Below are 23,236 nucleotides of genomic sequence, written 5' to 3' on the forward strand. Positions count from 1 at the left end.
ACACACAGTTTTTATAAATATTTGACGATTAAAGTCATCACTTTTATAATTTTTAAAACATTAATTGTCATTAATGTCACTGAATGTATTTTTTCGTAGCAACGAAGGGCATCTGACGTAATATACTTAACGACGGGAGATTATCAAAAATTATCGATTTAATTCAGATTTCTGTAGCTTTCTATTGGCCAGAATCTCCTATGAATGAAATAATCAAAAATTTGTTGTCTGGCGATAGACACGAGAGCCCGCAGGGCTCGAGTGGCTATTGCGCAATGACAACAAATTTGAGTAAAAATGTAGCATTATTTTCTTATTTATTCTTACTCTCGTGTGATATTCGTAAGATTATTTTTTAATACGTATATTATGGATATTTTCCCAAATGTGACAGTTGTCAAAACTAGGAAACTGGTTGCCATTAAACAGAAACAATCTACTTAAAAAAATTATATCGGTAATTTTCTACAGTAGATAATTCTCAGTATAATTTTAATCTGATTGGACAGAATTAAACACGTGATCAAATATTTTACTGTACGACTGGAAGGTAAAATCATTAAAAAATAATCGGGTATAATATCACAAGAGAGTGAGAATAAATTGAAAATAATGCGACAGTTTTTCGAAAATTTGTTGTCTGGCAATAGACACGAGAGCCCGCAGGGCTCGAATGGCTATTGCCCAATGACAACAAATTTGAGTAAAAATGAAGCATTATTTTCTTATTTATTCTTACTGTCGTGTGATATTAGTAAGATTATTTTTTAATACGTATATTATGGATATTTTCCTAAATGTCACAGTTGTCAAAACTAGGAAAATGGTTGGCATTAAACAGAAACAATCTACTTAAAAAAATTCCATCGGTAATTTTCTACAGTAGATAATTCCCAGTATAATTTTAATCTGATTGGACAGAATTAAACACGTGATTAAATATCTTACTATACGATTGGAAGTTAAAATCATGAAAAAATAATCGATTTAATTTAGATTTATGTAGCTTTCTATTGGTCTGAGTCTCCTATGAATGAAATAATTACAATAATTTTTTATTCGTGGTATCTCCATAATATAGAATATTGCCTGGTTTTGCTCACATACTTATTTACTTTTAGGTGTATGATTAGAGTTCCGGTCCTTCTTTTACTCATTTGTTCATTCTTTAAAACTATTTTAACGAACTTCTGAAATCGTAAAATCCTCTACTCTGTATAAGAATATGGTACATGACATGGGAAGATCATCATCATTGTAGGGGAAAGAGGAGTGAGAGGGGCTGGTTCTAAAAGTTTGTAAACATAAAATAAGTATAAAAAGAATAATATTCTCACCTTCCTACATTTGGTAGATCAAAATATATAGGACTACGAAGGACCAGCAACCAATTGATTGCAAAATTATAAGTTAGTAACAATAGGGAGCAGCTAATACAATAATTACAAGGTTTAAATTGACGTAGTTTATTTTGTCAAGTAAATAAAATAGATAATAATTGTAAACAATGAGAAATTAATAGTAAATAAAAGTTTTTTTGCCAACTAATCACCTATACCTAATTTTATACAGATGTTCTTAAGCCAAACAATATTTACATGCGGTAGAACAAAAAAGTTTATTTATAAAACCGGCAACCCTGCAATGCTGGAGCTTGGTGCCGTGGTTTTGTACAGGTGATCACAATCAGCAATAATTGATACTTCTTCTAGTTTAATTTTATAATGCAGGTACTTACAGTTTAGATGCACAATAACTGAATTTAATACATACTAACTTGATTAATAATACAGTAGACGCCCTCTTAACCGACCTCCCTTTAACCGACCGTCGGCTTAACCGACCGACCCTACTCCTTTTTGGATTTTTAGATTGGAGGTCTTTCAAGTTTCATAATTTGTCTTGATATTGTTAATTACGCATATTGTTATTGTGATATTGTTAATTACGTATGTATATACACATCGACGTTCGTTTTACTCTATGTTTTGACTTAATTTGTTTGAAAATGAATAGTGACCCATGGGAAAATTTATAGCGGACGGACTATATGTACATACTACTTTTTTGTTTATAGATCATAAAATAGAGTTTAATTTAAATTTAATAGAGTTACATATGTAATGTCTTTCTGAGGGTGGTTTTAAAGATTTTCGGTTTAACCGACTTTTTGATTATCCGACCTATGGGCAGGTCCCGGTCATGGTCGGTTAAGAGGGCGTCTACTGTAACTTGCTTTTATTCGAAAAGCATCAGATTTAGCGTGCTTCCAGTGGGGAAGCGAGGAACGCACTTTTTACATCCTATTCGATCAGAAGTTGGAGATGAAGTCATTGTTTTAGGGGCGAAGGGAACTAAGAGGAGTTAGGTATACGATTTTGGGTAAATAAAATCTGACAAGCCCAGAATATATGATTAGGAAGAAAGATAGCATGTGTGCTGAGAGCGTAGGGTTTTATACTCTGGGCTAATTAGCAAAATACAAGGAAAAGTTATTTACCAGCAATTTTATTGCTGGAATCGAATCTTATTATTGTATGTATTAATAATATAGATATGCAAAGTCCGCAGATAGTGTGCTACTTTTTTTATAAACAAAATGGCGCCCGAAAATCGTGTTTTTTTCAATTTTTGCTCTATAACTCCAAAGACTTTAACTTTAGACCAAAAACACCCAAATAAAAATTCACCGCAATTTAATTCTACATAGAGACATGTTTTTTCCGATTTACTTCGACGAAAACTTTCCCCGGAAAAAGCGGGTTTTTCCAACAACATCTTTAATTTTCAACTAAACTTTTAGATAAGTAGTTGTTAATCAATAATTAAATAACTTGGTAACGTAAAAGCCCTTTCCGTATATATTATAATATACAGAAGCCGATGGAAATTGAATGAACAGTTTAGCAACAATTAAAATGTTAATTAAAAATTTACGGTTGCTATAATAACGACAATAATTATGATGCATAAGAATAACTATGATTTTTTAATAAAAAGACACTATACCTATCTAATGTACTTTAGAGAATTGAATTTGAACTATGTAAGCGGCCTCAGGAATATTTTAAATTTATAAACAATTTATTGGTTTATAAACAAATAGAATATCTCGGGAAATATTAAACTAAATTAAATTGTGAAAACGGTATTCAAAAGACAGCGACAGGACGCTTCTTTTAAAAGAAAAGATGTTTAATTATGACGAGTGGTTCCTGAGATACAACCGGTCAAAGTTGACCGGAATTTACGGCAAAGATGTAAACAATAGGATCATAATTTTCCAACCATCACCTTTTTATTTTTGTCCTCTTTCTTCACACCAATTTTCATATCTTTAAAATCCGCATAACATATATTATTATGATAAAAACTATCGATAATACCTGTGAAAGTTGCCAAAAATACCAAAATTCCAATCAAAAATTAGGTGGAAGAAAATGTAACCCTCGAAGTTCAAAATCGGTATACGTTAACAAAATGCATTTTCTCGGCTTCCCATGGAGCAATTTCCTTCATTCTTTTTTTGTTCCCTAATAACTCGAGTAGAGCCATCGAACTAACGCATTATTAAATGTCAAACTTGCTTTTGTTTTGTTATAATAGATTAATTTATTTATAAGAACAGAAAATTACATATTGCTTTTTTTTAGATAAACTTACTACAAGTGTACCTTTTAAAGTTAAAAACATAAATATTCTCATTTGAAAGCTGTATAATTATTTAAACAATTTTTATTTAAACAAATTAAAATATTGTGTTATAATAAATAAATTAATTTATTATAACAAAAGAAAAGCAAGTTTGACATTTAATAATGCGTTAGTTTGATTGGTCTACTCGAGTTACTTGGGAACAAAAAAAGAATGAAGGAAATTGCTCCATGGGAAGCAGAGAAAATGCATTTTTTTAACATATACCGATTTTGAACTTTGAGGGTTACATTTTCTACTACCTAATTTTTGATTGGAATTTTGCTATTTTTGGCAATTTTCACACGTATTATCGATAGTTTTTATTATAATAATATATGTTATGAGGATTTTAAAGATATGAAAATTGGTGTGGAGAAAAAGGACAAAAATAAAAAGGTGATGGTTAAAATTATGATCCTATTGTTTATATCTTTGCCGTAAATTTCGGTCAACTTTGACCGGTTGTATCTCAGGAACTACTCGTCATAATTAAACGTTTTTCTTTTAAAAGAAGCGTCCTGCCACTGTATTTCGAATACCGTTTTCACAATTTAATTTAGTTTAATATTTCCTGAGATATTCTATCTGGTTATAAGCCAAAAAATTGTTTATAATTTTAAAATATTCCTGAGGCCGCTTGAATAGTCTAATTTCAATTCTGTAAAGTACATTAGATAGGTATAGTGTCTTTTTATGAAAAAATCATAGTTATTCTTATGCATCATAATTATTGTCGTTATTATAGCGACCGTAAATTTTTAATTAACATTTCAATTGTTGCTAAACTGTTCATTCAATTTCCATCGGCTTCTGGAATTATAATATATACGGAAAGGGCTTTTACGTTACCAAGTTATTTAATTATTGATTAACAACTACTTAACTAAAAGTTTAGTTGAAAATTAAAGATTTTGTTGGAAAAACCCGCTTTTTCCGGGGAAAGTTTTCGTCGAAGTAAACCGGAAAAAACACGTCTCTATGCAGAATTTAATTGTGGTGAATTTTTATTTGAGCGTTTTTGGTCTAAAGTTAAAATCTTTGGAGTTATAGAGCAAAAATTGAAAAAAAACACGATTTTCGGGCACCATTTTGTTTATAAAAAAAGTAGCACACTATCTGCGGACTTTGCATATCTATATTATTAATATATACAATCATAAGATTCGATTCCAGCAATAAAATTGCTGGTAAATAACTTTTCCCAAAAATGGCATATTCTCCGATAATCAGCCCAGACTATTAGTTTAGGGCAGGGGATAGAAAAATATTAGAATAGTTATTATTAAAATATTAGAATTCTAAAACCTATTGTAGAGAAGACAATTTTCTACAATCATCGTCATCATCAATCAGCTCTGATTTGTCCATTGTTGAGCATACGCCTCTTCCAGATACTGCTATCCTTTTCTGGTCAGCGCCTATGCTTTCCAATTAGTCACAATTCTTTAGGGGTCGTCGGTCCATCGCATTGGGGGTTCCCCGACTTCGCTTGTCTGCACCTGATCCTGATCTCCACCCAAGCAATTTTTTTGGCCACCTGTCCTCTTTCATTCTTGCAACATGTCCCGTCCAACTCCATTTTTGCATTATAATACGTTCGATAATAACTTATACTCCGGTTCATCTACGAACTTCCTCTTTTTTTCGAAGCATTGTACTCTCTATTTTACGCTGTGTACATCTGATGATATAGACTTGCATATGAATAAAAGAAATATTTCATGAAAGATTTCGTAGAATTATTAATAAAGAGTTATCATATGACTGTATTTGTAATAAAAAAGTGATGTTGGGTATCGATAATTTGTAAAAAATTTGCAAACATTTATTTTTCAAAAATGTATAAAAACATTTTCAATTTCTTTGCAACACGAAAATGCAGCAGCTGCATAATACTCTGGTTAAATCGGAGAGTGCAGGAAGAGTCTATACCGGTTTCGGAGGTCTTTTCCCCCTCATCAGTAGTCCCATATCTCTTCTCTCCGACTTATCCACGTATCATACTTTGGGCCTTTCCGAATTGCAAAGAAAGAAATGTCACGAATGAACTAGAGCCATCTATCGAAAAACAAAGTAAGTTATCAATCGAAGTAGTACGGAAAACGACAATAAATATCGTCTCCATACCACCAGATTGACAACAGGTGGAATACTTTCTTTGGTTACACCTCCTGAGATTTTCACAATTTATAAATCAAACAGGATGCCGAGGAAATTAAGATGAGAGAATTTTAAATAATTCACAACTCATCTGCTCAGCGTGGTAAGTTCCAACAAGAAAGATTCCTTAATAGTCCTACAAAAGAGTAAATGAATTAAAAATGTATAAACACTTTCAATTTCTTTGCAACACGAAAATGCAGTAGCTGCATAATACCAGGGCAGCTTTATCCATTAGGCAATATAGGCAGTTGCCTAGGGCGGCACATTCTGAGAGGGCGGCACATTCTGAGAGGGCGGCAAGAATACTGAACAAAAAATATTTGTATATAAAAATTATGGATCTGGGTTCTGTCAATAAAGATTATGAAGCTCTTTCAAATTACTTTATCAAAACTTACTTTACTTTACTCTAAGCCAAAAAATTGGGCCCAAATAAAACATATAAAGAAATAAGAAAAAGAAAAATTCAATTTGACGAGGAGGCCGATGATGAACTAAACTTTTCAGCTAGTGATGAGATGAAAATCAACACATTCTATATTATAATCAACACACTGATAAGATACCTGAATAGACGTCTGGAATCTTATCGACTTATTTATCAACGTTTTCCTGTTACATATTAACAGATTTGCCAAAATTAGCCAATGAAGAAATTATTAAAGAAGCTGAAAATCTGATACAAAATAAAGACGACCAAAATACATCATTCATACATGAATGCATTCACTTAAGGGGTCATTTCGATATCACAATAAACTCACTAATTGATATAAGAAGAGTTAGTGCAGTCACTGAATGTAGATATGAGCTATTACCTCCGATTTCGTTGAACCTCCATCGATTTGCATGAAAATTGGTGAGTGGTTAGAGGATATCTCAAGAAACAAAGGTGACATGGTGTCAACTTGCGCTTTTACCGTGGAGGTGGATGCCACCCCTTCTCGGGGGTGAAAATTATTTTATTAAAAATATCCCCAAAATTAGATAGAGGGGCAAATTCTAATCAAAATTTGTTACATAAAGTTATTAAAATAAATCAAAACTTTTTGAGTTATTAAAGATCAAAAATTTTAATTTTCATGAGAAAAATGCATGTTTTTAACCGATTTTTCATAAATAACTCACAAACTATAAGATTTTACCAAAAAGTTATTGTTACTATTACCAAAATTGAAGCTAATAAAAAATGAAATAAACTCCTTACTGTAAAAACCTTTTACTGTTAACTAAAAGTGAGTTATAATAGGTAATTGAATGTATATTTTTTTAGGTGAGTACGCAAATCTAAGTACCTATTCAAGCTTAAATAACGTGAAAATGATACATTTTGTAACATAATCTTATTAAACATTTGTCAAAATAGTTAGAAATATCTATAAAATGAGCCCTCGAACAACTTGGTAGCATTCAAATTTATGCACCCAATATTTTTCAAAACCTATCTTTTAAAAATTTTTCCAAAAAAGTTATTGTTTTTTTTTAATTACTTCGTTAATTTTTACGATATCAGGTTTGTCTAAAAACCATTTGAAAGTTTATTTTAAGGGCTATTAAACCACGTTGAATTTAATCTTTTAAACCCCTTAGGCTACGGCTCCACGGGCGAGAAATTGACGCTAGCAGTAGCCGTAAAACGAACTTAAGGTTCCGCGGAACGGAATAGGAATAGCCGAACTGTACCGACAACAGGACTTGTGCGTAGTCGGTCCAGTTCGGCTATTCCTATTCCGTTCCGCGGAACCTTAAGTTCGTTTTACGGCTACTTCTAGCGTCAATTTCTCGCCCGTGGAGCCGTAGCCTTACTTTTTTAAAACCAAAAGTTGTAATGGCCCTGGTTACATGGTTTTCGCAGAAAAATTTAAGCTTTAAACGTTTCTATCTCGGTTATTTTTTACCCTACAGAAATAGTAAAAAGGTAAAATATTTGATACAGAAAAAACTAAAATTTGGTTATACATATGTATATCAGTTTTTACGTATATTGAGTATTTTTGGAGTTATTATAAAAAGAATATGAAAATTCCGATAATTTAAAAAATTCTGATTTTTTAAATTATATCTTTTTTTCAAAAATATGAATTGTAAACCGGTCAAAATTGTTGAAATCATTAAATTTTACAGGTATTTTTTATAAAATGCATCGTTTTCCCGTTATTTAAGCTTGAATACTTAGATTTGCGTACTCGTCGAAAAAAATATACATTCAATTACCCATAACTCACTTTTAATTAACAGTAGTTTAGGTCTTTAAGTGAGGAGTGTATTCAGATTTTTATTATCTTTAATTTTGGTAATAATAACAAAAGCTTATACTTTTTGAGTTATACGTGAAAAACATCTATAAAACATGCTTTTTTTTACGAAAAAAATAAAATCTTTGATCTTTAATAATTCAAAAAGTATTGATTTATATTAATAACTTTTTAATATACCTTTTAATAACTATAACAAATTTTTCTTAGAATTTGTCTCTCTATCGATTTATGGTATTATTTAAAAAATAATAATTTTCACCCTTGAGAAGGGGTGGTATCCACCACCACGGTAAAAGCGCAAGTTGGCATCATGCCACCTTTGTTTCTTGAGCTATCCTCTAACTACTCACCAATTTTCATGAAAATCAATGGAGGTTTAACAAAATCGGAGGTCAAAACCTTCGGTGACTGCACTAAGTGGATTGAAAGATATTTTTCCTAATTTTGACATTGCTTTGCACATTTATTTGTGCATTCCAATTGCCAACGTGTCCGCTGAAAGCTCATTTTCGAAAATGTCAAGAATTAAAAATAATTTCCCATCAAGTATGACGCAAGAACGCATCAACAATTAGTCGAATTTGTTAAGAAAAATTTTTTTTGGAAAGTCTTTTTTTGAAAAGAATTCTCTGATGTGATCGAACTGGAGAGACGATTTTTTCTGTTATAGGTATATAAACATCGTAGTTTAAATCCATTTTTAGTGTATTCTTACTTAAATAAAAATTTTTGCATTTTTTTTTTGCAAAAAATGGTAGGTACATGTTTGAAGGGCGGCTATTAGAGAATTGCCTAGGGCGTCAATTGACCTAAACGCGGCCCTGCATAATACTCTGGTTAAATCGGAGAGTGCAGGAAGAGTCTATACCGGTTCCGGAGGTTTTTTCCCCCTCATCAGTAGTCCCATATCCTCTTCTCTCCGACTTGTCCACGTATCATACTTTTGGCCTATCCTCGGCATCCTGTTTGATTTATAAATTTAGAAAATCTCAGGAGGTATAACCAAAATAAGTATTCCACCTGTTGTCAATCTGGTGGTATGGAAACGATATTTATTGTCGTTTTCTGTGCTACTTCGATTGATAACTTACTTTGTTTTTCGGTAGATGGCTCTAGTTCATCCGTGACATTTCTTTCTTTGCAATTCGGAAACTAGAGCCATACTTTATTTATTTTTCAATTAGAAGGATTAGATCGGGCTGTATCGTCGCCCACGCTAGCGAAATTATTCCGATTCGATTTTTTTGCACAAACTTACTCAAAAAAAGTCCTTATAAAATATCCACGGGGTGCCGGGCGGTGCCGTGGTCGAAAAATTGTTTAAACAATTTTTTTAAACAAATACACAAAAATATTTTTTTTTATTTCGAACAATTTTTTTTTAGATAATTTGGGTCATTCTGAGCAAAAAAGGTCTCTTCATTTTTCTCTAAAATTGATTGTTGTTGACTTATATGCGATAAAAAATTTAGAAAATGCCAAAATGGAACATTTCATAGCTTAATAACTCAATTAAAAATTATTATTATGACATTCAAAAAGTGACCAAATCAAGTTTCAAACCCCTTCTTCAATGTCCTGAAGAGATTTATGTCATTATTTTATCACAACTGTTATTTTTAATTATTAACAATTAGCGCTATAGTCCAGGATGTATCGTCGCCCCCGTCGTTAGATAATTTGGGACATTCTGAGCAGAAAAGGTCTCTTGTGATTTTTCTCTAAAATTGATTATTGTCGAGTTATACGCGACTTAAAATTTGAAAAATGCGAAAATGGCCATATAACTCGACAACAATCAATTTTAGAGTAAAATCACAAGAGACCTTTTCTGCTCAGAATAACCCAATTTATCTAAAAAAATCGTTCTTCTTCTTCATGTGCCGTGCTCGATTATCGAACGTTGGCTATCAAATTGGCTATAGTAATTTTGTTAACGGCAGCTCGGAAAAGGGATGCAGAGGATCTGTTATACCATTCTCTCAGGTTTTTAAGCCATGACGTTCTTCTTCGACCTGGCCCTCTTCTTCCGTCTACCTTGCCTTGTATTATTAAATGGAGTATATTATATCTCTCTGGGTGTCGAATAACATGGCCAAAATATTCAAGTTTTCGATTTTTAACTGTTCTGACGACTTCTGTGACTTTTCCCATCCGGTGCAAAACAACTTCGTTACGAACTCTATCCACCCAACTTATTCGTAGGATTCTTCGGTATACCCAAATTTCAAAGGCTTCCAATTTCTTGAGAAGAGTATCTGTTAAAGTCCAACCTTCGACACCGTACAAAAGAATAGAGAACACATAACATCTCACTAATCTAATTTTAAGATTCAAAGTAATGTTGTTTCCACATAAAAGTTTCTTTATCTTAAAGAATGCAGCTCTGGCCTTCTCTATACGTATTCTAATTTCTTTGCTCATGTCCCAGTTCTCATTTAGATTACAACCAAGGTAGGTGATACTGTTAGTTCTTTCTAATTGTTCACCATAAGCTGTTACTACTTCCGGTTGTATTGGCGTCTTACTGACAACCATCACCTTGGTCTTTGCGGTGTTTAGCTTGAGTCCATATTCATCACACGTTGTGGTAATCCTATTAATCAGATGTTGAAGTTCTTCATAATTGCTCGCAATTAACACCGTGTCATCCGCATATCTCAAATTATTAATATTGACGCCATTCATTTTGATACCACATTGAGCATTATCCACTGCTTTATTGAAAACAAACTCAGAATAGATGTTAAATATTAGTGGGGACAAAATGCAGCCCTGCCTTACTCCTCTTCGTATTTGAAGTTCTTCAGACGTGTCCCAGCCAATCCTGATGTTTGCACGTTGATGCCAGTAAAGATTTTTGATAATGCGTAGGTCTTTATCATCAATACCCACTTTCTGAAGAATAGCAATCATTTCCGTATGTTTTACCCGATCAAAGGCCTTCTCAAAGTCAATGAAACACATATAAACCGGATGTCCGACATCTCTGCATCTCTGTACCATAACCTGAATACTAAACAATGCTTCTCTGGTCCCAAGGTTATTGCGGAATCCAAACTGTGTATCACCAAGCTGTTCTTCTATTTTTTGGTACATCCTAGAGTGCAAAATTCGTTCGCAATAAAAAAATTATTTTTGTGAATTTATTTAAAAAAAAAATTGTTTAAACAATTTTTTGACCACGGCACCGCCCGGCACCCTGTGGATGTGTTATAAGGACCTCTTTTTGAGTAAGTTTTTGCAAAAAGATCTAATCGAAATAGTTTCGCTAACGGGGATGACGATACAGTTGGACTATAGCGCTAATTGTTAATAATTAAAAATAGCAGCTTTGTAATAAAATGATGACAAAAATCTCTTCAGAACCTTGAAGAAGGGGTTTGAAACTTGATTTGGTCACTTTTTGAATGTCATAATAATAATTTTTAATTGAGTCAAGCCTTGAAAATGGCCATTTTCGCATTTTTCAAATTTTTAATCGCATATAACTCGACAATAATCAATTTTAGAGAAAAATGACAAATGACAGAAAAAATTATTTTTGTGAATTTGTTAAAAAATTGTTTTAACAATTTTTCGACCACGACACCGCCCGGCACTCGGTGGATATGTTATAAGGACCTCTTTTTGAGTAAGTTTGTGCAAAAAAATCGAGTCGCAATAATTTCTCTAGCGGAGGCGACGATACAGGCCGGTCTAGATGTAATTATTGCATATTAAAATATAGTTTTTAATTCCACTTTTCACAATATTAAGAGATATAAAGGTACCGTTGTACTCTTGAGGAAAATTAAATATATTTTGTTTGTATTTTTTTTAGGGGGCATTTGGTATTAAGTTTTTTTATCAAAGGAAAATATAAAACTGTTTTACCATGAATACAGGACATAACTTTAAACATGAAAATCCTAGGCCCAAGGCCAACCCAATATCGAAATTATTTTTTGGGTAAGTAATATAAAATATTTGCATAAACCTATTTTTGATTTATACCCACCTCACCTCCGTGGGGGGGTCGTGTTTGGAACCATTCGATAGATTTTTCAAAAACATTGATAAAGCGTATTTTGCAGTTTTTCGATATGATGTTTATTTTGCGAAAGATCGCGGGATTTGTATTTAAAATTTTAAATCTACCCCCCACCCCTCTCCGTGGGGGGTCAAGTTTGGTATTTTTCGATAGATTTTTGAAAAATATTGAACACGTAGTTTTTAGTTTTTCAATCTGACGTTCATTTCGCGAAATATTCGCTTTTTTTTGTGAAACTTTTTGACTCACCCATTTCCGTACGCCCCGCTCAAATCGTCATATTTTTGAAATATAGACTCTTTTGCATGTACTTAACTTACCTTATCTTAATCTGACAATTTCGAATATTTTAAGGATAGATTTTTTTTCGGGCCCCCCTGAACGAACTCCCCTGTGTTAAGAGCCAATATATGGTGGAGGTACATCTGCAGGGTACCACGTTTCTCCCCATATGATAGTCTGACGCGCTCGAGTAACTGCAAAAATCCCCGCTTGGGCTCCCCTACCATTATATTTGTGTTGCCAGGAAGCGAAAAAGGTAGTTCCCGAAATGTTCCCAAACTGTGGCTTATTCCACATAAAATAGTAAATTGCATAAGATGACACAAGAAAATAGTTTCAGAACAATACCAAAATAAGATGTAGTAGAAGTACAGGACAGAGACATGATTATCTACAATTACTAAACGTTCGTAAGTTTCCTCTGGATCGTCAAAATGAAAAATTTTAACGAACAATAACCGCGCCACGAACGCGCGGCGCACATACGGCGCAGAGTTCGCGGCGCGGATATCTGTCTCCGCCTTAACATCTCTCCTGACAAGACAATGTACTGTGAAAGCCTACGAAGAAATGCATCTGCACCTTAAGAAGAAGAAGAAGAATATATCTACAGAATGGAAAAACGATTGGTGTGAAATAATTGAGACAAAATACCAGTGGTACATCAGCTTTTCCGAAAGACTTACAGCGTGACGTAAGCACGCAAGGAGTAGGTGTAAGGAGATTAAACTGAAGATTTAATCAGGATGGAGGAACAACACAAGAGAGTTTTATTAAACGACTTCTGAACCAAATTATCTAAAAGTTTTTTTATAATAAAAGTTTGAAAGAAAATCATGTACCTTTCTAGTATCAATTAGTTGTATGGTTTTAATGAACGCAAATATCTGAGTCACTAATTAACAGTAATATGTTTATGGCGTGTTATTTTCTTTTATTTTAATGTCCTCGAGTTTTTTAATTAGCAGTTGTTATATACTAATTGACCAATTGTTTGTTATTTACCAGATGATATATAGCAATTTCATAAAGAAAATTTTTCTTTCAGATGGATGATTTCATTTATACGAAAGGGAAAAGAAGCCGAATTTCAGTTAAAAGACTTGTTTAAATGTCAAGACAAAGACAGATCTCAGATTTTGGGCGACAAACTTCAGCGTGTTTGGGATGAAGAAATAGTCGCATTAAAACAAAATAACAAAAAACCTAGTTTGCTTAGAGCTTTGATAAAAGCTCATTATTTTGAATTTATGCTTTATGGAATATTATGGTTTATATTGTATGCGGTGATTATGTAAGTACTTATGCTGTGCTTCAATCTGTAAGGAGATTCAAAGTTTTCGTACCTTCGGACCATTCGATAGATTTTTGAACACTTGGCTTTTGGTTTTAATTTAATTTAGTAGGATATTTCTCAAGATATTATGGACATTTTCCATATTTTTCCTAGGTTATCAGGATAAACCCTTTTTTTCCAATTATAGCGCCATTTATCAACAATTAAAAAATGGAGAAATGGGATTTCCCAGATCTAAACAATAAATCCGAAAATTCTCTTGGAACCACTTTCTGGTAACATCCTTAATTTCTGCCTTTTACAATTTATAAGGCAAGGAGATGACGAATAAAGAAGACGAAAGGGACTCTACAATATGCAGCCACATTCCGTCTATTCTTCTAGAAAAAATTCCAACGAAAGTTGATTCCGTGGACTCAAAATACGAGTAAAATGAAAAATTGAAAAACAGCTTATGTTTCATTTCGGTTCAGAGGTGATCCACCATCCCCATACGTACGTTTCTGTCTCTCAAGACGTCTTCAGTGGGGCTAGATAATTAAAAAATATTTTAAATAAAAATTACTTATTTTTTTAAAACTAATCCAAAATTCCAAACAAATACAAAAGGGGATCTACCATTTAAGATGTCATAGTTGCAAATAGGAGGATAAAGAGACTTGGTGGTGGTCAAATGAAGGAAAAATAAAAGAGAGGAAAAATTATATAAAGTGGCAAGAAACCAGATCGGACATAGATCTTGAAAACTATATGGTAGCCAAAAAGGAAGCGAAAGCAGCAGTAGCAAAAGCTAAAGCAGAAGCGTATTCAAACCTATACGATCAACTTGATACAAGGGTAGGCGAAGCAAAGATATATAAAATAGCCAAACAGAGAGCAAAGAAAGCAAGAGATTTTAATGAGATTAGATGTATCCGAGATGAAATTAACAAAATAATAATTCACGAAAAGGAGGTCAAAAAGAGATGGAGAAAGTATTTTGGCAGTTTATTAAATGAAGAATTTGACAGACAGCCTGTGGAGTTAACGGAGACAGTAACAGCAATGGTTACCAGAATAACAAACGAGGAAGTGGCTCAAACGCTTCAAAAAATAAAGAAAGGAAAAGCAGTCGGAGCAGATGATATTCCTGGGGAAGTATGGAGAGCATTGGGAGAGACAGGAATAAGTTGGCTAGCAGGTCTATTTAATAGAATTATGGAAGTTGGACAAACGTCAGACGAATGGAGAAGCAGTATATTACTACCTGTCTACAAAAACAAGGGAGACATACAGCAATGTACAAACTAGGATGAAACTACTTAGCCACACCATGAAAATATGGGGGAGAGTAATTGATAGACGGATACGTTGAAGCGTTTTACATGTCTGCTCTATGGGGACAAGGAAAGACTATCTATAGAGATACTGTGGGGTAGAAATGGGGCTAGTAGAAGGAACAGACATGCAAACCTTCATGCGAACGGCAGCTCATTTTTTTTGTGCGGTGGCGGGTCGTAGATTCGTTGGGAGGGGTAGGAGGGTTTAAAGAAGACTAACTACATAACCAAATAAGCAAAGGATACTTACACAGACTTGAGGACTTTCCTACTATTTAAACAAATTGGGACGCCGTTCGAAAAATCCTCAAATTCTCATATCGAGTACTTACTGGAAAGCAACTGGGGGACATTCATCGTAGATTCCTCGTTGGGGTTATAGTGGGCTACTTATTTATCATTATTGGCTTCTATGCCATTATATTTTCTTCTGTTCTAAAACTTATTCACTTGTATTAGATATCTGTTAATAATTTTTTTAAAAAAGAGGTTACAGAAATAAAGATGTGTACATTTTATAATGTTTATTTAAAACTTACTCCGAGAATAAACATATTCTCAAAAAAGAAATGAATAATAAAAACAAATATATGGTTTTACAATTTTTAACCTTATTTATTTTTAGCAGTGTACCAAAACTAAAATTTGACATGGCTGTCAAAAGTCACTGCCATTTTACATTTACTTTACAATAAAATATTTTCCATGTTGAAAACAAACATTTAATTATGTAAAACCTTTACCATTAATATCCACTTGTGAATTTATTTAAAATAAACATTATCATACCTTAAAACAAAAATCCATGTCACAACACTTGGAACTTCAAAACTTTCCATTCGAGATTGGAGGGAGGGAAGATATTCAAATCATTACTAAACTGGATAAAATCGATACCAAATAATATCATCCGGGCATTTCTTACTGGAACATGAACAAATCCATATATCATAAAAATAGCAACAGCTACATAAAGGACAGGAACCAGGAAACCACGCACTTCTTTTTTATTACCACCGGCAAACCAAACTGCATAACAATAGAACTATTTCACAATAATATATCCATTAAAATGCCGTGAAACTATTGTCATTATATTCGTTGACATTTACTGGGCAAACTGCCAGTCTTTCACTTCTTTTACCATAAAAATAAAACCATTTTGCCGGCAAAGTGCGACTTTCTACGAGTCTGTTGGTTGAGTTCTAACAAAAAGATGTTTACTGAAGTGATGTACTTTTAGAACTGGCTTTACATCGTCACGTCTCTCTCGCGTCCAAACGATGCATTTCTTCTCGATCGTTCGGCCAAAACTATTGACCAATCGTCAACTACAACTCAAGGATCTTTCAAAATGCAGACCAATAATAACATGGGATTTTTAGCGCTCAAAACTTAAAGGAAAAACACTGAACCTTTTAGAGGATTCATTCTCGAATAATGGATGTTTTCAATAACAATCTACGTAGTTGGTTATTGCTACACAAATAAATAGGAAATTTCCTAACCTTTACAATGCGAACAGGAGCGGCTTAGGAAATTTTAAAGATATATAAACTCGCAAAATATATTAAAAAAATTAATATTTTTCTTGGGATAGGATTAAAATTAATGGATATTTTTTATAAAATATTGTAGTAGAAATCCATCTGCTACAATAGCCTCCTCGGAAGAGAGGAAACTGGATTACCAATTCAGTTTTCGATAACTACAAAAATCCAACATTGACTTCTTGGGTGTGACAGGACAACAATACAAAAATATTTAAATAATGGCTAGTGGGGATTAAACAAAAACAAAACATCATTGTTAGGGAGTGGGCTAGCGTGCCATCAATCGCCAGACTCTTTAAAGTCGAGTAGACTTAAATGTTTCTTGACTCTACAAAGAACTGTAGGTGACAAGAGTTTCTGTGCCTTGGGAAAGAAATAATCTTGTGCCCTGTGTGGACCTCGCTGACATCCACTGCAGTAACACAAGTGACATATATACTATATATACCATATAATATATACCATATAGCAGGGCAGACACAGCCTCATCACCTCGTTGCCTAACCAGGATTGGTTTTCAAAAACTAAAAAATCTTTCTGAGCTCTTGGCTCAGCAGATAGGCATCTGCTTAAACTCTAAACACCTAGCGAGTTTCACGGGACTTTTATCGGCAACGGTTCTGCAAAAGGAGGATTTAGACAATCCAGTCTAAATACCTCGTCGAGATAAAATGTCACAAATAACTTATCTCAACAACTCATTCAAACAAAACCAACAAAGGGGGGGGGTGCGTGTGACAACATAAAAAGACCAAAAAAAAAACTAGTATACTGGTTTCAAATGGGATATCAAACCATTTAATCAAGACCAAAAAAAATGAACGTAACACATGACATAGGAAATACTACATCATTACGTTTTCAATCAACAGTCCTACCTAGGACATAAAAGCCTTTCATGAAAGTTCACAAGACAACTTTCACATTTTCAAATCACTAACTGGGATATTCTTTATTTTTCAAAACCGGGGATATGATCTTACTTTTCCAAAACATGAGTAGATCTTACTTTTCCAAAACATAAGTAGACCATATTTTTCCAAAACATGAGTAGACTTCACTCTTCCAAACTGGGGTTAGACTACTTTTTCAAAACAGGGATGAAAGCAAACACACAAGGGAAAGACCAAAGGGACATTGGAAAGAATGACAATTCCGACGAACGACCACTTCCATTTATCCACCGAAAGCAAGCTTCACCTGTACTCAACGCGGCCAGATCCTAAGCTCACCAGCCTTGTCACAGCTTCTGCTCTTGGCCTACTTTCAATAAACAAACACAAGAGAGGTCAACGAACTATTCGCCAAAAAAAATCAAACTCCATCAGGGACATGGGCTAACAGACATTACGGGATAACAGACTCTAAAATTTCCAGACTAAACAGGGATAGACAAACAAGCAGGGAACAAACAGATTCATAAGACATTTAGACATTCTTCATATACATGGGCTTACAAACACAAATAAATATTGAAACTTGGTTCTTATATATACTCCATATACATGGGTTTACAAACACAAACAAATATTGAAATTTGGTTCTTATATGAGCTTACACAAATAAAACCGTTCTTGCTCCGACTATTAATGGGAGTATTCCCAGACAACTGTAAAACACTTCCTCATCACGAGTATTACACTTGTGATATGCCAGATACAAGAAAACATACATCATTTAATTAATAAGTGGAGGGGCCTCGCCACGGTTTCCCTCTTCACTTTTTCATGGGGTTACTTTTTCTTCACTTCTAACATGAACAAATCCATATATCAAGGGTTTTTTTCAAAACAGTGTCGACAGAGTACGCTATCTTCAAATCAAAAAGTGATAGCTTTTCTCCTGGCTGCTTGAAAAAACAAGGGGTCTACTTCTTAATTAATAAGTGGAGGGGCCTCGCCACGGTTTCCCTCTTCACTTCTTCATGGGGTTACTTCTTCAAGGATGACTTCTCCAACTAACCTGTGGCAATAATATACCCAAATATAGATAGGCTTCGCTGGAAAATCACGGGACTTACACACACAGACCATACCGAATTAGCTCATACACGGACCATACCAACTATTATCACACATCTACTCAAACGACCAAATCAATAATCACAAAAAACGTTTATTCTGTAAAAAACTGATGATCTACAAGAATACATGCAAAAAAATATAACATATTCTTATACTCTATAAGTGGATTCAATATTCTAAACATTTTAATTGTAACTTTTACCAAAATTTTCAAAAAAATTTAACGTTACTTATTACCAAAAATTTTCTAAAAAATATTTTTTACTTTACTTTTTACTCATCTGTTTGTCTATATATTAACCAATGCTTTCATCATGGGTACAATATCAATACAATATAGTAAGTACGTCACAATATTTAACATACTATTCTGTTGTATAATACATAAAATACAATACCAGTATACTACAGTTTACATAAAATGGGGTTACAATGTAAATACACTATGATGTATGAAATGGTACATGCCTATACAATCAGCAGCATGACCAAATCAACACCACAACAAAATGTGTACATACTTACACCTCTTTGGAAAAATTATTAACATTCGTAAACAAAATTTATAAAAATGGGCTCTTTTGTGGGAACTAAAAGACTGAAACAGTTTCGGGGGCACTAAAAGACATGAAACAGTTTCTGGGGGCAAGACAAGAGGAATCTGGGCTAAACTATATGGGAAGACTGGGGCGATATTTACTCGGGTCAAACTTCAGGGTGTACGTTACAAGTATTACAAGTGTAACACTAAGTGGGGGGTGGCTAAAGACATTGGGGACTAGTAGATAGGCTAACTACTAGTTGAACATGTCTACAAGCTAGACTTGTAACAGTGGGTAAACAAAATAGAAAATGAGTCGAGCTTCCAAGTTGTCGGAAACACCTGCACCACAAACCGAGATCGGCTGCCCAAGGGGACGGGCACTGCCTAACAGTTGTAATACAAATGAGACCGAAAGGAGGCTAAAAGGACATGGTAGTGGGCACATGCTAATGGGGTCAGGGGGCTAGAAATAACACGACCCACGTTGTCGGGGCCAGTTGAAGCGTTCAACTGGACAAGACAACAACTGGATACTGAAGGAGGCAGAAAAATGAATCGGCCTCACACGTTGGGTGCCATTTGAAGCGTTTTTCAACGACTACCTGTATTTTTAAGAGGGTTTAATGAAGTAATGACTACAAAATCTAATAAGCTAAGGATACTTACACAGACTTGAGGACTTTCCTACTATTTAAACAAATTGGGACGCCGTTCGAAAAATCCTCAAATTCTCATATCGAGTACTTACTGGAAAGCAACTGGGGGACATTCATCGTAGATTCCTCGTTGGGGTTATAGTGGGCTACTTATTTATCATTATTGGCTTCTATGCCATTATATTTTCTTCTGTTCTAAAACTTATTCACTTGTATTAGATATCTGTTAATAATTTTTTTAAAAAAGAGGTTACAGAAATAAAGATGTGTACATTTTATAATGTTTATTTAAAACTTACTCCGAGAATAAACATATTCTCAAAAAAGAAATGAATAATAAAAACAAATATATGGTTTTACAATTTTTAACCTTATTTATTTTTAGCAGTGTACCAAAACTAAAATTTGACATGGCTGTCAAAAGTCACTGCCATTTTACATTTACTTTACAATAAAATATTTTCCATGTTGAAAACAAACATTTAATTATGTAAAACCTTTACCATTAATATCCACTTGTGAATTTATTTAAAATAAACATTATCATACCTTAAAACAAAAATCCATGTCACAACACTTGGAACTTCAAAACTTTCCATTCGAGATTGGAGGGAGGGAAGATATTCAAATCATTACTAAACTGGATAAAATCGATACCAAATAATATCATCCGGGCATTTCTTACTGGAACATGAACAAATCCATATATCATAAAAATAGCAACAGCTACATAAAGGACAGGAACCAGGAAACCACGCACTTCTTTTTTATTACCACCGGCAAACCAAACTGCATAACAATAGAACTATTTCACAATAATATATCCATTAAAATGCCGTGAAACTATTGTCATTATATTCGTTGACATTTACTGGGCAAACTGCCAGTCTTTCACTTCTTTTACCATAAAAATAAAACCATTTTGCCGGCAAAGTGCGACTTTCTACGAGTCTGTTGGTTGAGTTCTAACAAAAAGATGTTTACTGAAGTGATGTACTTTTAGAACTGGCTTTACATCGTCACGTCTCTCTCGCGTCCAAACGATGCATTTCTTCTCGATCGTTCGGCCAAAACTATTGACCAATCGTCAACTACAACTCAAGGATCTTTCAAAATGCAGACCAATAATAACATGGGATTTTTAGCGCTCAAAACTTAAAGGAAAAACACTGAACCTTTTAGAGGATTCATTCTCGAATAATGGATGTTTTCAATAACAATCTACGTAGTTGGTTATTGCTACACAAATAAATAGGAAATTTCCTAACCTTTACAATGCGAACAGGAGCGGCTTAGGAAATTTTAAAGATATATAAACTCGCAAAATATATTAAAAAAATTAATATTTTTCTTGGGATAGGATTAAAATTAATGGATATTTTTTATAAAATATTGTAGTAGAAATCCATCTGCTACAACGTGAAGAAACCGAAATATCCGATAATCAATTTGGCTTTATGCAGGGCAGATCAACAACATATGTAATTTTCATTGTAAGGCAACTGATAGAAAAATACAGGAATAAAGAGACCAAGGTTCATATTGTATTCATTGATCTTGAGAAAGCATATGATAGAGTTCTTAGAGAGATTCTGTGGTGGGCACTCAATAAGAAAGGAGTCCCTGGCGAATATGTAAAGATTGTGAGAGATATGTATGAGGGAGTAACGACTAGTGTTAGGACAGGTGTGGGAGAGACTGATAAATTTCAGGTGAAAGTAGGATTGCACCAAGGCTCGGTTCTTAGTCCTTATTTATTTTCATAATTTTGGACCAGATAACAGCGAAACTCCAGGGTAGCATTCCGTGGTGCCTAATGTATGCTGATGAGGTAGTGTTAGTAGGAAATAGTGAAAGAGACTTAGAACAAAAACTGGAACAGTGGAGACAAGCTCTGGAGGAAAAAGATTTAAAACTTAGTAGGACAAAAACAGAGTATTTGGAATGTTCATGTAAAGATGGAGTTACCACAAATAAAATGGTATCTTTGGATGGTGAAATGATTGTGAAAAGCAATAGTTAATACCTAGGATCGGTATTACAGAGTAATGGAGAAATAGATGGAGATAAATTCAGTAGAATTAGGGCTGGATGGATAAAGTGGAAAGAAGCGAGTGGTGTGTTGTGTGATAGAAAATTCCAATATAGCTGAAGGGAAAATTCTATAAAAAAGCCATAAGACCGGCTATGATGTACGGAACTGAATGTTGGGCAGTGAAAAAGAAAGAGGAACAACGAATGCATGTGGCGGAAATGAGAATGCTTAGATGGATGAGTGGAGTGACAAAGAAGGATAAAATTAGAAATGAGTATATTAGGGGAAGTCTAGGTGTGGCAACGATTGATGCCAAAATTAGAGAGCATAGGTTAAGATGGTTTGGTCATGTTCAACTTCGAGACGTTAATCACCCAATACGAAGAATAGCTGAAGTGCAGATTCCTGGAAGGAGTAGGAGAGGAAGACCAAAGAAGACCTGGGGGGAGACGATAAGGCGGGAATGTTGGTAAAGAGGATTAACATTGATATGACCCAAGATAGAATTGTGTGGAGAAATGCAATTAGGTAAGCCAACTCCGCATAGGGATAAGGCAAAGAGAACGATGAGTTGCAAATAGGATACAGCTGGGCAGTCGTATTTGATACCATCCGAAAGTTTTTAAAAATATTGACAATGTTTTTTTTATTTTTTTTTTCAAAGGTAAAATCGTCCTTTTGTCTTTGTGTAGGTTTTTGTATATTAAAAATATTTTTTTTAATATTAAAATAATTTTTACCACGCTGAGCAGATGGGACGTGAATTTTTTAAAATTCCCTCATATTAATGTTCGTCTCGGCACCCGTATGGCTTATAATTTTTGAAAGTCGCGCCGGTAGTAACCAGAGAGTTTTCATCTGTTGTCAATCTAGTGGTATGAGAACGATATTTATTGTCGTTTTCTATACTACTGGATTGAGAACTTCATTAGTTCTGGATTAGTTTGTTTCTTAGCAGATGTCGCTACGATATCCGTGACATTTCTTTCTTTGCAATCTGGGAAGGCACAGATCGAGGTACCTGGTTGAATTGGAGAGAAGAGGATATGGGGCTACTGATGAGGGGCAAAAAAGCCCCGAAACCGGTATAGACTCTTCCTACACTCTTCGATTTAAGTAGAGTATAATGCTGATGCATTTTCAGGTTGCAAAGAAATTAAAAATGTTTATACATTTTTAATTCATTTACTCTTTTGTGGAGTACTTAGGAAACCTTCTCATTGGAACTTTACCATGCTGAGCAGATGGGACGTGAATTATTTAAAATTCCCTCATCTTAATGTTCGTCTCGGCACCCGTACGACTTATAATTTTTGAAAGTCATGGGGGTAATAACCAGAGAATTTTCATCTGTTGTCAATCTAGTAGTATGAGTA

General features: G+C 33.9%; 1 protein-coding gene across 2 annotated transcripts in view; it reads left to right on the plus strand.

Annotated features, from left to right (window-relative positions):
* Positions 1-23,236, plus strand: part of LOC114329993 (ATP-binding cassette sub-family C member 4) — a 102,018-nt gene that overhangs the window by 1,995 nt on the left and 76,787 nt on the right. For both annotated transcript variants that reach the window (XM_050655868.1, XM_050655869.1), the window contains exons 2-3: positions 11,941-12,068; positions 13,481-13,726. In XM_050655868.1, coding sequence (XP_050511825.1) covers positions 11,995-12,068; positions 13,481-13,726 — 320 coding nt within the window. In that variant the 5' untranslated portion in view covers positions 11,941-11,994. The remainder of the gene's footprint in view (positions 1-11,940; positions 12,069-13,480; positions 13,727-23,236) is intronic.

Source organism: Diabrotica virgifera, chromosome 7 (assembly GCF_917563875.1).
Source record: "Diabrotica virgifera virgifera chromosome 7, PGI_DIABVI_V3a".
Classification (NCBI taxonomy): Eukaryota; Metazoa; Arthropoda; class Insecta; order Coleoptera; family Chrysomelidae; genus Diabrotica; species Diabrotica virgifera.